The sequence below is a fragment of the Ailuropoda melanoleuca genome, chromosome 11 (assembly GCF_002007445.2).
Source record: "Ailuropoda melanoleuca isolate Jingjing chromosome 11, ASM200744v2, whole genome shotgun sequence".
Classification (NCBI taxonomy): domain Eukaryota; kingdom Metazoa; phylum Chordata; class Mammalia; order Carnivora; family Ursidae; genus Ailuropoda; species Ailuropoda melanoleuca.
In genome coordinates, this window is record NC_048228.1 from 76812619 (window position 1) to 76827806 (window position 15188).

General features: G+C 37.8%; 1 protein-coding gene across 9 annotated transcripts in view; it reads right to left on the reverse strand.

Annotated features, from left to right (window-relative positions):
• Positions 1-15188, reverse strand: part of LIMCH1 (LIM and calponin homology domains 1) — a 98015-nt gene that overhangs the window by 33894 nt on the left and 48933 nt on the right. For all 9 annotated transcript variants that reach the window (XM_034671893.1, XM_034671889.1, XM_034671888.1 and 6 more), the window contains 2 exons: positions 2151-2241; positions 818-981 (listed from right to left, as the gene is read on the reverse strand). In XM_034671893.1, coding sequence (XP_034527784.1) covers positions 818-981; positions 2151-2241 — 255 coding nt within the window. The remainder of the gene's footprint in view (positions 1-817; positions 982-2150; positions 2242-15188) is intronic.

Consider the following 15188-nt stretch of genomic DNA (forward strand, 5'->3'; position numbering starts at 1 on the left):
CTAACACCTAACTGCAAAGCTTTAGAACTTATATTCCATTTTTCTTTTAAATGTTTATCATTCTTTGTAATTAAAAATTACTTTAAATTTAAAAGATCTTGGATGAATATATATATATATATATCAACATATATCAGTGGTTACTAATAGAGGTACGTTTCAGTGACTTTTTCTCTCTTGCTCTATTTCTATTTTTAAAATTTATATATTATTTTTTACATGTTTACATATATTACTTGATAGATTTGTTACACTTGCATGTACATTACTATAAATATAAGTTAAAAAAATGCATAGCTCCAGACTGAATGCTTGTGGCCTCCCAAAATTCGTATGCTGAAACCCTAACACTCAAGGTGGTGGTATTAGGAGCGGTGCCTTTGGTAGGTGATTGGTGCCCGAGACTCAAGAGACCTTCCTCACCCCACCCACCAAGTGAGGACACCTCAAGGCAGTGATCTGTGAACCAGGAAGTGGGTTCTCACCAGACACCTTGATCTTGGACCTGCAGCCTCCAGAGCAGTGAGAAATACATTTCTAGTGTTTACAAGCCACCCAGTCTCTGGTGGCCAGCCAGAGCACCCCACGTGACCGAATGCAGCCATCCTTCCATATGCATTTACACTGTTTTACAACGGACACGTAGTATATTTGTATTTAGAAAAAATATAGATTGAAGATAGGAATAGATTCGGAGAGAAAATAAATGTTCATTAGGGACAAGCACCACTTGTCTCCGTTCACACCATAAGCCAGCTGCAACACGAAGCCACACAAATTTTGGATTTAACTGCTTTTGTCCCACCATGTGCTTTACCTTTTGTGACAACACCAACTCCACCTTTCCACTCATCTCGTTTTCCAGTTTCTTCTGGTCTTTTTCTTCTGGCACATCGTTCTTCAGTTGGGGGCTGGAGGAAAACTCCACAAAGGGCACGGTCGGGCTGCATCGAGTCACAGTTGTTGTAAAATTCTGGGGCTCTGCGATGGCGTTACGTTCAGAAACGTAAAAAAGAAGATGAGAACCATATAAAGGACCATTTATCCTGCGATGCCATGAAGTCCACTGAATACATATCCTGCCCTGGGCCATAAGGAGTTGGATTGCAGGGTGCTGAGAAGTAGTAAAGAGCCTAAGATGCCAGAATTTTCTAGGCTCTTGCAAGACATAAAATCAATCAATCATCAATCAATCACACAACACAAAACACATCAAAGGACCCCACTATGGAAAATATAAGTTCTTAGTAAGAGTCACGGTTTCCACATGAGTAACACTACATGAGACAAAATGTTGACACAAAATATTATGGTAGGCGGGTTGGGTGGGAAAACATTTAAAGACAGTTTTTATCCAAATGACTGAGTGACAGCCCGAGTCTTTCTTTCATATTTCAATTCTCCCTTTAAATAGTACATTTTCATAATTGGAATGTGTTAAGGGTTGCATGGTATATAAAATGCAATGAAAATAAATTGTTCTCTGATACATAAGGAAGAACTAGGTATAGTCTAGAGTGAGGGGGCATATCAAAATGTGGAGGTGCAATCTAGTTTGAAAAAGCGTATGCTAAAATTGTTAGTAATGACATTTAATTTATTTTAAAATAATTTGGTATTTAGACGAGGGTAAGAGGTTTTTATGTTTGCCAAAAGACGAAATGTGTTAAAAGTATTGAGAAACATTACTTTAGGGAACAGTGGGTCTCTGTTCATACTTACTGTCATTATTGGTGGCATTATTTTATTCTTTTAAACTATTCATCATCTTTTTCATTTTAGCGTCTATTTTATGATATATTTTTGATTTATATCTTATCTGATGATGTTCTGTGTGTTAAAACAGGACCCTCAGTTTTTAGCATCATTTATTTGGGGAAATATAACCTTTATGATGATGGAGATACACCTTCAAAAAACCAAAAAAATACCACCGTAGCAAAAAAGCCTGGCTCCTGTTTCTACAGCAAGATAAATCATATGGTCAGGATTTCCCCGGGAAGCCTCTAGGTGGCAGCACAATCACACCAGTTTCAGAGCCTTGATTAACCACCTTTCTATGGCTCAGTGGAAGAAATTCTCCACTATTTTCAGTGTATCGTTAACAGTTATCACGATCTACTTTTAAAGTAGTTTGTCAGGGAACAAACCTGATGAGGCAAGTTCTGTATTCCCTTTCTGTGTTTTTTCGCCATCATTCTCATCCTCTTGACTATTCGGTTCAGTTTCCTCAGTGGTTGCCTGAAAAGAAAAAGATTTTTTTTCCCCTTTGAATAAATTATCTCTTTGAAAGTTCTAAAAGGTAAAATATTTCTTTCCTTCTTTTTGAATTGTAATTTTTAGGCCAATGGGGTAAGTTGCCTATATGAATTCATTCTTTTCCCATTTCCTAGGTAGCCTTACGGGGAAAAGCTAGATTGGTTGGAAGGAGATAGTCTGTGAAGGAGAAGAGGGGTCACATGAGGTCACATGCACCCGGTCACCTCCCTGACCGCCTCAGAAGCACATCCCGCTTTTCCCTTCCCAACACCACTGAATTTTCAAAATCAGCACCTAACTTGCTCCCAAATGTCTTTAAAGTTGGCTTAGGATCATATTACCAGTGAAAAAAATTTTTTTAAGGTTAAAATTTTTAAGGCTTAAAATTTTTTTAAGGTTACAATTAACCTTTTAGTAGCTTGTCTTCAGCACAGACGGCTCTGACCGTGAGCACTGTGGATTTCATTCTTGATGTTCGCTTTCCCTCTGGGCTCTCAAGAACTCTCTATTACCTGATTTCTCATTCTCTCTCTCTCTCTACTGAACTTCAACTATTTTCCACCACCGGTGTGACTCACCCTCAAACGTATCAATTATTCTCATGTGTTCACCATTATATTCTCTACCCATTTATGACTGCACTTCCATCTCCAGCCCGAGCGCCCATCAAAGCTTCAGTCTGGCACACTGGTGTCATGGCAAATGACCCACACTCAACATGCTAAAAGTTACCCTCAAATGAGCCCCTCCTCCGAATCTCACAATTTCTGTTTATGACATTAGTTCTCCAGGACACAAATTAAACTCTGAAGTGTTTCCTGACTCAAATCTCATGAGTGCCCATCATTTGCCAAGTCCTACCAAGATTCTCACACAATAGTTTTCATATCCATCTCTTCCTTTCTGTTTCTATAAGCTAGGGTCTGAGTTGATCCTTGACTCTCATGTTCTTCCAGTAAGGGGTCTCTCTGATTTGGATCTTGCTGTCTAATACACCTGACACATCACCATGATGTTCATTTCTTTCAATAGTACCTCAGTTAATCACTTTGATGCCTGTGTTCCTCTCTCAGAAGTGATTCAGTTTATCTGTTTTATGCTTCATAAAATTGATAACATTAAAAAAATTTGGAACAACCTAAATGTCCAACAATTGGAGAATGGTTGAATGAATTATGGTTTATCCATAGAAGGAAATATTATGTAGTCATAAAAAATGGTATTGAACAATAGTTAATGATATGTGAAAATACTAATTATCTAATGTTAAGTCAAAAAATGTAAATTGTATAGCTAGATGATATCTACATATGTAAGATTTTGTATATGCTATATTTATACATAAATATACCTAATACATATACAAAAATATCTATAAAAACACAGTAAGGAAATATAGCAAAATGTTAACAGTGATTATTTTTAATGTGCTTAAATTTTGGATGACTTTTTCTTCTTTATAAATATATTTTCTGTATTCCAAAATGTTCCCCGATGACTATGTATTGCTTCTAGTTCAGAAAACAAAATCAATGCAATTTTACATTATCTTTAGTTGGGATCCAATTGATTGCAGAGTAATTCCAAAATTCTCCCACTGATATTATTAGTTGCTTGATAAAAGTAAAGAGAAGGATGATGAAATACTGGCTAGAATATACCTAAACAACCAAAGAGAACAAATTAATGACTATTATCTTTTTTTGTAACAGTGTCTTACTGTAAAGGGCTAAAGTTGAATTTTTAAAATATGTATGAAGTACTTAATACATCTTAAAAGGTTTCAAGATAAATATTAAAATTGGTTTCAGCAAAGGCATTATTAAATACTTTATAAAATATCCCTATGGGTTCTCAAAAAGCTGTGAATTTATTGGTGTCTTATAAGTATGTATATTTTACTCATAAATCAAAATTTGTCTTTCAACTAACCAAAATGAAAGCCCTTTATAGTTAATGCATTGGTGGAAACTGTTTTTGAATTCTTTGAAAACAAAGAAACTTTATGAAAAAAATCCAAGAATGGTTTGACATATGCAGATCACATCAAAAAATGTGATACCCATATTAATAAAACAAGGATAGAAATCATATGCTCATCTCAATAGATGCAGAAAAAGCATTTGACAAAATTCAACATCTCTTCCTGATAAAAGCTCTCAACAAATTAGGTATAGAAGAATGTACCTAAACATAATAAAGGCCATATTTGACAAGCTCAAAACTAACATCGTATTTACTGGTGAAAAGCTCAAAGCCTTTCCTCTAGGATCAGGAACAAGACAAGGGTGCCCACTATCCCCACTTCTATTCAACATAGTGCTGGTAGTCCTAGCCAGAGCAATTAGGCAAGAAAAAGAAATAAAAGGCATCCAAATAGGAAAGGACGAAGCAAAATTATTTGTTTGCAGATAACATGCTCTTATATACAGAAAATGCTAAAGACTCCACCAAAAAAACTGTTAAAACTAATAAATGAATTCAGTAAAGTTGCAGGATACAAAATCAACATATAACTATCCAAAAAAGAAGAAAACAGTCCTGTTTACAATAGCATTGAAAAGAATGAGATACTTAGAAATAAATTTAACCAAGGTGAGAGATCTGTGCACTCAAAACTAAAACATTGATGAAAGAATGGAGAAGACACAAGTCAGTAGAAAGATAGATTGCATTCATGGATTGGAAGAATTAACATTGTTAAAATGTCCATACTACCCAAAGCAATCTATAGATTCAATGCAATCCCTATCAAAATTCCAACAGCATTATTCACAGAAAATTTTTAAAAACTCTAAAATTCATATGGAACACAGAAGACCCCAAATAGCTAAAGCAGTCTTGAGCAAGAAGAGCAAAACTAGAGGCATCATACTTCCTGATTTCAAATTATATTAGTAAGCTACAGTAATCAAAACAGTATGGTACTATCATAAAAATAGGCACATAGATCAATGGAATAGACTAGAGAGCCCAGAAACCAACCCACGGTTTTATGGTCAAATAATTTTTGACAAGGGCACCAAGAACACAAAATGGATAAAGGATTTCTTCAATAAATGGTGTTGGGAAAACTGGATCTTTATGTATGAAAGAATGAAATTTGATTTTTATCTTAAAAACGTCATACACAAAAATCAATGTCTAACTGCAAAACTCCTAGAAGAAAGCAGTGGAAAAGCTCCTTGGCACTGGTCTCAACAATGATTTTTTGGATTTGACACCAAAAGCACAGGCAACAAAAGCAAAAATAAACAAGTGGGATCACAATAAACTAAAAAGTTCTTCACAGCAGAATAAACAATTAACAGAATGAAGGGGTAACCTATAGAGTGGGAAAAATATTTACAAATCATAAATCCAATAAAGAATTAATATCCAAAATACAAAACACAATACACATTCTTACAACTCCACAGCAAAAAAAACCCAAAAAACAAAACAAAACAAAAAAACCCAACACAAAACAACAATAACAACAACAAAAAACTAAAGCAAATAATCCAATTAAAAATAGTTAAACAGGTATATGAAAAGATGCTCAACATCACTAATTATCAGGGAAATCAAAATTACAATGAGATATCACCACACACCTGTTAGGGATGGCTATTACTAAAAAGTCAAAGGTAGTAAGTGGTGTCAAGGATGTGGAGAAAAGTGAATTCTTGTATACGGATGGTGGGAATGTAAGTTGGTATAGCCATTGTGGAAAACAGTGTGGAGGCTTCTCAAACAATTAAAAATAAAAAAAATTAAAATAGAACTATCATATGATCTAGTGATTTCACTTCTGGGTATATATCCAAAGAAAATGAAATCACTATCACAAAGAGCTATTTGCACTCCCATGTTCATTGCAGCATTATTCACAATAGCAAAGATACGGAAACAACCTAAAGGCTAATGGATGAATGGATAAAGAAAATGTGATATATAAATATTTATGTAAAATGTCACACATAAATAAATGTGACATATAAATATTATATACAAATATTCACGTATGTATAATTTGTTTCTACATAGAAATATCTCTTATCTATCTATACACACACACACACACATACACACACACACACAATGGAATATTATTGAGCTATAAGAAAGAAGGAAATCCTACCATTTGCAACATGGATGAACCTGGAGAACATTATGCTAAGTGAAATAAACCAGACACAGAAAGACAAATATTGCATGATCTCAGTTACATGTGGAATCTAAAAAATTAAAATTAAAAAAGACGAATTTGTAGCAACAGAGAGCAGAGTGGCAGTTACCACAGGCTGGGACATGGGGGGAAAGGGGAAGGAAAAAAAAGGAGAATGGTTGTTGCTAGGGTCTGGGGGGAGGGGGTCATGGGGAGTTATTGTTTAATGGGTAAACAGTTTGGGTTTTGCAAGATGAAAAGAGTTCTGGAGATGGATGGTGGTGACGGTTGCACATTATGAATGTACTTAATATCACTGAAGTGTACACATAAAAATGGTTAAGATAGTCAATTTTATGTGTAATTTACCAAAATAAAAAAAATTGGGGGGGAAAAAAACACTGTAAAAGATAAATAAATAAAAATGGTTTGCAAATTTTCTCAGCTTAAAAAAAAAAAAAGCACAAAGAAACTTTAGGCAACAAGTCTTCCAAGCATCTAAAAGATTTTACAGTAGCATCTAGTGGCAAAAATGTGTTTTTTTCTTTTGGAGGATGGGGTGATTTTGAAATCTTCATAATTAGATGGGCATTTCTAATGACGGATTACCATATATCAATTCTGGAAGAACATAATATTAAGTTAAAATTAAGGGCGTCTGGGTGGCTCAGTTGGTTAAGCATCTGCCTTCAGCTCAGGTCATGACCCCAGGGGATGGAGTCCTCACACTGGGCTCAGCGGGGAGTCGGCTTTTCCCTCTTCATGTTCTCTTTCTCTCTTGGTCTCTCAAATAAATAAAATAAAATAAAATAAAATAAAATAAAATAAAATAAAATAAAATATTTTCAAAAAATTAAAATTAAAACATACTTTTAAAACCCTAGGTAGGAAATGAGCATCATATTTATATTGTTTGATGGATTCTGTAACTTTTTAAAAATTAACAAGCCTGAGTTGAACCCCTTTAAAGAGACTTAATGAGTGAAAATAGTTAAATAAGCCAAAGTCTCTTTTATTATATATATTACATGTACATGTTGTATATGTGTTTACATTGTTGTATGAATGACTGACATAATAGCAGCATTTGAAGATCAACCAGCCTAGCATTACGAAAGAATAAGTTAGATTATACAATTTAACACACTCCCCCACCACACAGATAGAAATATTAATATGTGACAGTATTTTTGTTTTATGATGTCCATATATAAAATACTATCAGAAATACTAATATTTTAGGTTGTCCCCCAAATTGATTACATTACAGGAAACTATCTGAGGTTGGAAAACAGATTTGCAGATTTAAATATTGATGAATAATGCTTTTGAGAACGCTGGTGTTTCCAATTACTAGAAACAAGTAATTACAGAAACCAGGCCAAACCCTCCCCACTTCAAAAATGAACAAAGAAATGGGCATAACTTATTAAAATCTCGGATGCCATCAATTCTAAGTTGTATTATTTTAGGTACTAGTAAGAAAGAAAACAGTGTCTGTTAAATATGATGCACTGTTGACTGTAAGATACATACTGATTTAGATACATTCAAATGTGGAAAGCGTGCCACTCGGAATGAAGGGAATAATTCATGAAGTCCTTAGACACAACTTATAATGCAAAGGAGACAAAATCCTTAAGCACTGCTCACTACGGGTTATTTTACGAGCATATCACATTCCAGTAAGATTTTACTTATGCATGACTAATGGAGCATTTCCATTTCCAAGAATTTTCAGATTTCTGAGTGCCTTTCTCTATGGCTTACCACTCAAACCCTGAGCTCCCTGAGGACTCTATTTATCTTCCCTTAAAATGATGCTTTGGAGGTTCCTACTGCAGTGACCGTAGCCTCCTTCTATACTCACAGGATTTACCTTGAGTCAGCTGTTGGGGCACCTGACAGGGATTACCTCACTTGATGCTCACGGCAAACTTAGAAGGTATGTGTCAAGATGATTCTCTTTATACAGGTGAGGGAAGTGAGGCCAGTTCCCAGTGCCGAAAACCTCACGCTCTGTCATCTGGGTTTGGACTCACACCCACCTCTCCGTTGGCCCCAGGTGTTTCAAGGTTTTGACTGTTAAGACACATTATAAGAACCTGAGAGTCCCCAAGCTGATAGCTGAAATGATTCAAACTGCCGTTTCCATTCCCTTTCTTTGTCATCTGTTCTACTTCTCATCCATTCGTTCTGCAAAAGGTGAGAACTCTCCGGAATCTCTCAGAACGGGAGGCAATCCAGCCAAGTCTCTGCTTTCCACGGCAGCCTGAGACCAGACTGCCCCCAGCCACCACCCCCACCTTGGGGCTTTCCACCCAGCCCAGGTTCTGAGGGGTCTGAGGCGCACGCAGCACAGTACCCGGCATAGAGCAGATATGTAAGCCATGCTAGGTAAGCAAATATGCTATGCATTATTTACGGAATTTATACTCTCAAGCTTACTTTAAATACATACTAGTCACCCAAATCAGGCTATTAGCTAGCAAAATATTCAGGGTAAATTAAGAGGAAAAGCAAGCTATGACCCAATTTGAATAACATGAGCCCATTTAAAAAATATTTTATATGCACTGAGAAAAAAGAGAAGGGTACACATTTACCAAAAAAAAATCGGCTGGAGCAGTATGTAGTTTATATTTTCTTTATACTTCCCTGTGTTCTGCAATATGTACAGACTACAGTTGACTCCTGAACAAAGGTGGGGTTCGGGGCGCCGACCCTTCTGCACATTCGCATGTAACTTTGACTCCTCCAAACTTAACTACTAATAGTCTATTGATGACCAGGGACCTTACCGATAACATAAACAGTCGATTAACACGTATTTTGTGTGTTATATGTATTCCATACATATTCTTAAAATGAAGTGAGCTAGAGAAAAGAAAATGTTACTAAGAAAATCATAAGGAACATACATGCACTACTGTGTATTTTGAAAAAAGTTCACATATAAGAGGACCCATGCTGTTCAGGAGTCAACAGTGTATATAACCAAGGGAAATCCCCAAAGACAATTTAATTAACTTGTGTCTGGCTATCGCCTCTTGGAGGTTTGTTATTTTTGTACTCACATCACTACTTCAAAGGAAATGAGTTCAAAATCGGCAGTTTTAACCAGTCTTAAGAGACTCTGAAATTTGCCTGAAAGTAATCCGCCTTGCTGGAAAAGGCACTTTCTGACCTATGCTTTCCTTTGGTTTCAGCTAAACAGGGAGACGCCTTCCCTCTCCGACTGGTAACATTGTCTCAAGAATGAAAACAAGTAAATAAGAACAGATCCGGGGCCTGAGTAAATGAGAACACAGACAGCTTCCAGGGGCCCAAGCTGGAAGCTGGCTTCTCCTTGACTGAGAACGCCATCCAAACTATCTCCAGGGCCAGACTGCGCCCGGAGGCCACAGGTGGGAGGTGGTACTTTCCTGGCCCGAGAGGAGCATGGTCTAGCCACAAAAGCTACCTAGCATCTGGCAGCTCATCCTAACAAGGATCTCCTTGGTGGGTTGGCCCAGAGAGGGATACTGGAGAAGCAACTGGAAATGCAAAGCAAGGAGAGCAGGAATCGTCTTGAGACCCAGAGCTTGGGTGGTCCTGTTTCCAGGATGGAGGGACGATGAGAAGTTGGGCTGTTCACTTAACTTCTAGGGGTTGGAAGATGTGATCCCCAACGTCCTTTCCTGAGCTTCTCTTCTGTGACTGAGTGATTTCCTGGCTTCAGTCTCGAATAACTTCTCTGGACAGAAGCCTGGAAAATCAGTCTATTTATGTGTTGGCACCATGACCCAGGTGTCACATATGCCATGCATGTGTTTCCCCTTTCGCTTTTATACCTCTGAGTATTTTCACGGGGTGAAAGAGAATCTACATGGAGAATCAGACTCTCCATTCCTTAGACTTTTTCTTCTTGCCTAAACTTTTCAAACCCACATTATGAGGCTCTGGTCCAGGTAGGATGGGCTAGTCTTGATTTTATTTTTTTATTGGCTCTGATGTATGCTTTTTTGAAGTCTGTAAATGCTTCTGTACCTAAATATCTTTAATGACTTTTCATTTAATTTACATTTTATTCTCTTACAATGACTTCTAGATGGAGAAAACCAGTTTCTCAAGAAATGTCTGTTGACATTTGACATCTGAAAAGAATGTGCAATTGGTCTCAGTTGTAAGGAAAACAGCACCTACTCAAATGCCTTCCCCCTGCTCTTACTGCAAAATGAAATGTTTCAAGAAAGATCTGATTGTCTGTTTTCCTGGATCAGACGGCATTAGTACAGTACTGAATTTTTAAGAGGAAGTCCTAGAGCTGATATTATCAAGGTTGGAAAAACAGACCTACCTTATTACTTAGTTTGAGAAAAGCAGATGAAATAGTTTAGAAATCTACTAGCGAAGTTTGGCCCTTGGTCAATGAGGGAGAATTGCCACAGATCTGGTAGGAAGGGGCTGGCCAGCAGGGGGCCCTGCATGATATCACCTGGCACGAGTTTGTAGGTGGGAGCTGACCAGCAGGGTCTAGGTGGCAGAGGGAAGCCAGAATTGGGAAAGAGGGAATAACAGGACCACAGGAGCATCTGCAAGGGCAATCATCTTCTGGAAAAAGCTATTCACATCTGCATGTTTGTTAGTGAATTACAGCTGGAACAACAGACAAGCTGAGCTGGACAATGACAAGAAATTCATCCCATTTGTTTGAAATTCACACCTGCGCAAGATGGTGATTTTGATGATCCTGCTTTAACCGGAGAAACTTGATACATACACCACTTTTCAGGGCTTCTGAAAAATATATTTTAACTTTCTCCCATTTGTTATATGATCATATTAAAAATAACAAGGGCATCTCTGCCTGTGAGTCTAATGTCATGCCAAGTGCTCTCTAGACAGGAATTCTCACACGAACCATCAGATGCATATACTATTATTATCTTTGTCTTTAATATCAACTGAGGCTCAGGTGGGGTTAAATCTTTGATGACTGCATGGAGTACTCTTGGTACTTTAGGAAAGGGTCATTTTTGGTACCACAGAGGAAGGAAGAGATTCAAATACAAATACAACTCAGAGCGGATCAAGAAAACACTGGACTAGCTTTGAGGGAGACATAAACATCTCTCTGTAGGTTACTGAGCTGGATACAGTCATCATCAGCTAAGAAGAGCTTCCAACTGATTTTCTAATCCTGGATTCCAGGAGTCTGTATTTGTGCTATGACAAGATGTTTTTTTACAGAAGCCAATATTTTAAAATGCAAAATAAAAAAGTATTAGGTTTCTGCCGGGAAATATCTCAGGGATAAGCAGGTAAGGCCACGGGAGACGGGGTCCCTCTGCTTGGAGTATGTAACTTCCTAGTCACCCTCATCACCTCTGAGCCCTGTGACCCCCTCTTGGAATCTTCTCCTGGCTTCCTCCCCACCGTCCAAGCCTTTGCTTCTGCTGTTCCCCACATGTGGAATAGCCTGCTCCATTCCAATGCAAATCCCACACTTAAGGTCAAGTTTCAAAACCACATCCCACACAAAACCCGTTCCCACTAACCCCAACCTATAATGATCTTACCTGTCCTTTGCAATCTTATATCCCTCTAGTCTTCTGACCCTACTATCTAGCACTTAATTAAATTTTATTTTATACACTTTTCTGGTTGCTTTATGAAAACTGCCTTCCCGGCAAGTTTATGAGGTTTTTTTGGTTTTGTTTTTTTCCCCTGTTTCAAAAATGGGAAAGAGAGTAGTCCTTAATTTATGCTTATCGGTTGACAGGCAAGCATCAGCAAGGGAACTGCTGTCACGGTGTCATTATCTTAAAGGTGATTCAGCTAAGGATGGTCTGGAGTTTGCTGGTATCAACAGATACAGCCAGGGTATTAAAAATATAATAATAACAAGCCTACCTTAATTGAGGATCCATTTCTAAAGTGAGAGAGCAATGGTCCCAAGAGTTTTAAATGAGAAAGGTGAGGTAGAAAGAAACCAAAGAGAGGACATAATATTGCACAAAAATGGTTGTGCTGGCCCAAGAGGCTGACAGTCCAACCTCACCCTGTCCCCCACTATTGCAGTCTTGTGGTTGTCCTCCTCTGCCGCTCGGCCTCACGGTCTGAATGAACGCTCCTGCCTACGGCTGCCGTGCCCTTTGAACAGTTCCAGCTTGCCCTGGACAACTGTGACATTTTGGTGGTGGGGGAGGCTACTCCTCTGTAAAGAGTGTATCTGTTGGGAATGCAATTTTTGGAAGAAAGACACCATTTAAAAAGAACACTATTCCTTTGACAGCCCTGCAGAACGGGGCAAATGAATGAGAAAACAGCACATCAAGTCTGAGCTGGTCTCAGGCCCTGGGAGGCTGAGGCGCAGCCCCCCTGTCTTAGGCTGGTCCCCCTATTTTGCCATGACCAATTAATTCCGCCACTACAACGGGAATATACTGGCTGTAACACAGTCAAGAAATGCTTTTCTTGGAATATGGGGAAGGTAGTAAGACGAGGAGTAGGCTTATTGGGAGAAGAGATTCTTTTCAAACGACTCCTGGGATAACACATTCGGAATGGAAAACTGTTGGTGTCATAAGTTGTAAGTGAGCATGGAGACTGTTTTAATAATGAGCCAACATTTTGTGTAGTACAGCTAACCACTTGGCTTATAGTGTAACAGATGTATACAGGTAGTTATCTACCCAGAAAATACTGCCATAGCCCCACCATTGTTCAGTCAAGAGCCTGAAGTACTAGAGACAGGGTTAAGGAAGGCTATTTCCTATTCAGAACCACAAGGCTTCAGAACTAGAAATTACTCCAAACTAGACAGTTTTTCTTTTTCTTCCTCCCTCCCTGTCTCCCTTCCTTCCTTTCTTTTCTTCTTTCCTCCCTCCCTCTCTCCCTTCCTTCTTTTTTAAGATTTATTTATTTGAGAGAGAGAGAGCACATACAGGGGGAGGGAGAGGAAGGGGGAGAGAGAATCTCAAGCAGACTCCATGCTGAGCACGGAGCCTGACACAGGGGTCAATCTCATTGCCCTGAGATCATGATCTGAGCCAAAACCAAGAGTCGAACACCTAACTGACTACGCCACCCAGGCACCCCCAAACTAGGCAGTTTTTTCAAGTAAGACATATATAAAGGAAGAGACTCCCAGGCTTTTCCAAGAGTTTGGACCTGCATCTTGAGACTGCCCGGGATTAGCCTTGTTCAGGGAAAGAAAGTCTGCCAGGCCACCTTCCGTTTGGAGTTTTTCTTGTTATACTTGTATACATTTCTAAAGTAACTTGATTTCTTTCAGATCATCTAATTTTGCTTCTCTTAAAACAAGATACTTCTAGGGATATGCAATCAATGTGAAATATTTCAATCCATCTTCCTTTGGCCTTTAGGGAGTTTAACCACTATTAAAGTGGAAAAGGGCTGTCATTAAAAAGAGAACAGGCTATTTAAAAATTTTTTTTTGCTTATTGTAAAAATAAGAAAACGACTAATTATTAAGAATGAGTATATTTTTAAAGGGAGGCTATCCTTCTCTACAAACCAACCAACCCCCTTTCTTCTGTTTTAGGAGTCCTCTGCTTAATTCCACAGGTAAAGCTTTTTTCCCCAAAGGGTTAAAAACTTAGAACAAGAGAGATTAAATAGTTGGTTTAAGAAGTTTAGGCATTATACCATCTAGTCTCTTCATTTATTCCTTTAACTTCTATCAAGAATCAAATCTATTCATCCAAGGGCAGGGTTTCCCTCAAACTCAAACAACAAAATGGTCAGAGGGCAGAACTGATGAGAGATAGGAAGTAGACATGTGCCTGATAGCAGAGCCCTCAAGATTTGTTCTTATAATTAATCTGCTGGGCCTGAGTAAGCCCTGTGTACCTTTATTATGTGGCAAGTGTGGTGGGACAAGCATGGAGCCAACACTGTTGCTTTCCCAAAGTATAATGAGAAAGAGCTGTGCTCAACGGTACGTGCAAAGGGCCTGTGACCCTAGTAGACAAACTGAGTCATAGAAAAGTATTGATAAGGGAACTTAAGAAATGCTTATCACTAAGTCTGGCAAAAGACAAATAAGAACAGAATTACTAACTATTCCAGAAAAGCAATTCTACCACTATAATGTCTAATTAATTATAGAAACTTCTAATTTAAAATTAAGAGGATGTGTTGACCAGTAAAGTTCCCATGCTAATAGCAAAACTCAATATTTCATCTTATGATAATTAGTAAAACTCTTCAGAGATGATAACATTTATGCAAATGAAAAGTGAAATTAAATTCTACGTTGAGAGACTCAGCATTTGCCTGGATCACAAAACTTTGCTCCTGGAGAGTAAAGTAAAGTAAACCAGTAAATATATTACCATGGTGAGGAAATTAGTTTGGTTTATTCCACTTTGAAACTCCTTCATAGGACTTGAGCACCATGAGGAAGAACTGTATCCTCTCAGCTCCTCTGAGAAAACACATTTTATTCTTCAAAAGACAAATCCCAGAATGAAACGACCATTATCTTACACCATATACAAAAATAAATTCAAAATAGATTAGGGGCTTAAATGTAATACCTAAAACCATAAAATACTTAGAAGAAATTATAGGCAGTAAGTTCTTTGACATTTGTCTTAGTAGTATTTGTTTGGACCAGTCTCCTCAGGCTAGGGCAACAAAAGCTAAAATTGAAAAAATGGGATTACATCAAACTGAAAAGCTTTTGTACAGCAAAGGAAACCATCAACAAATGAAAAGGCAACCTACTTAATGGGAGAAGATATCTGTAAGTTATACATCTGATACGGGA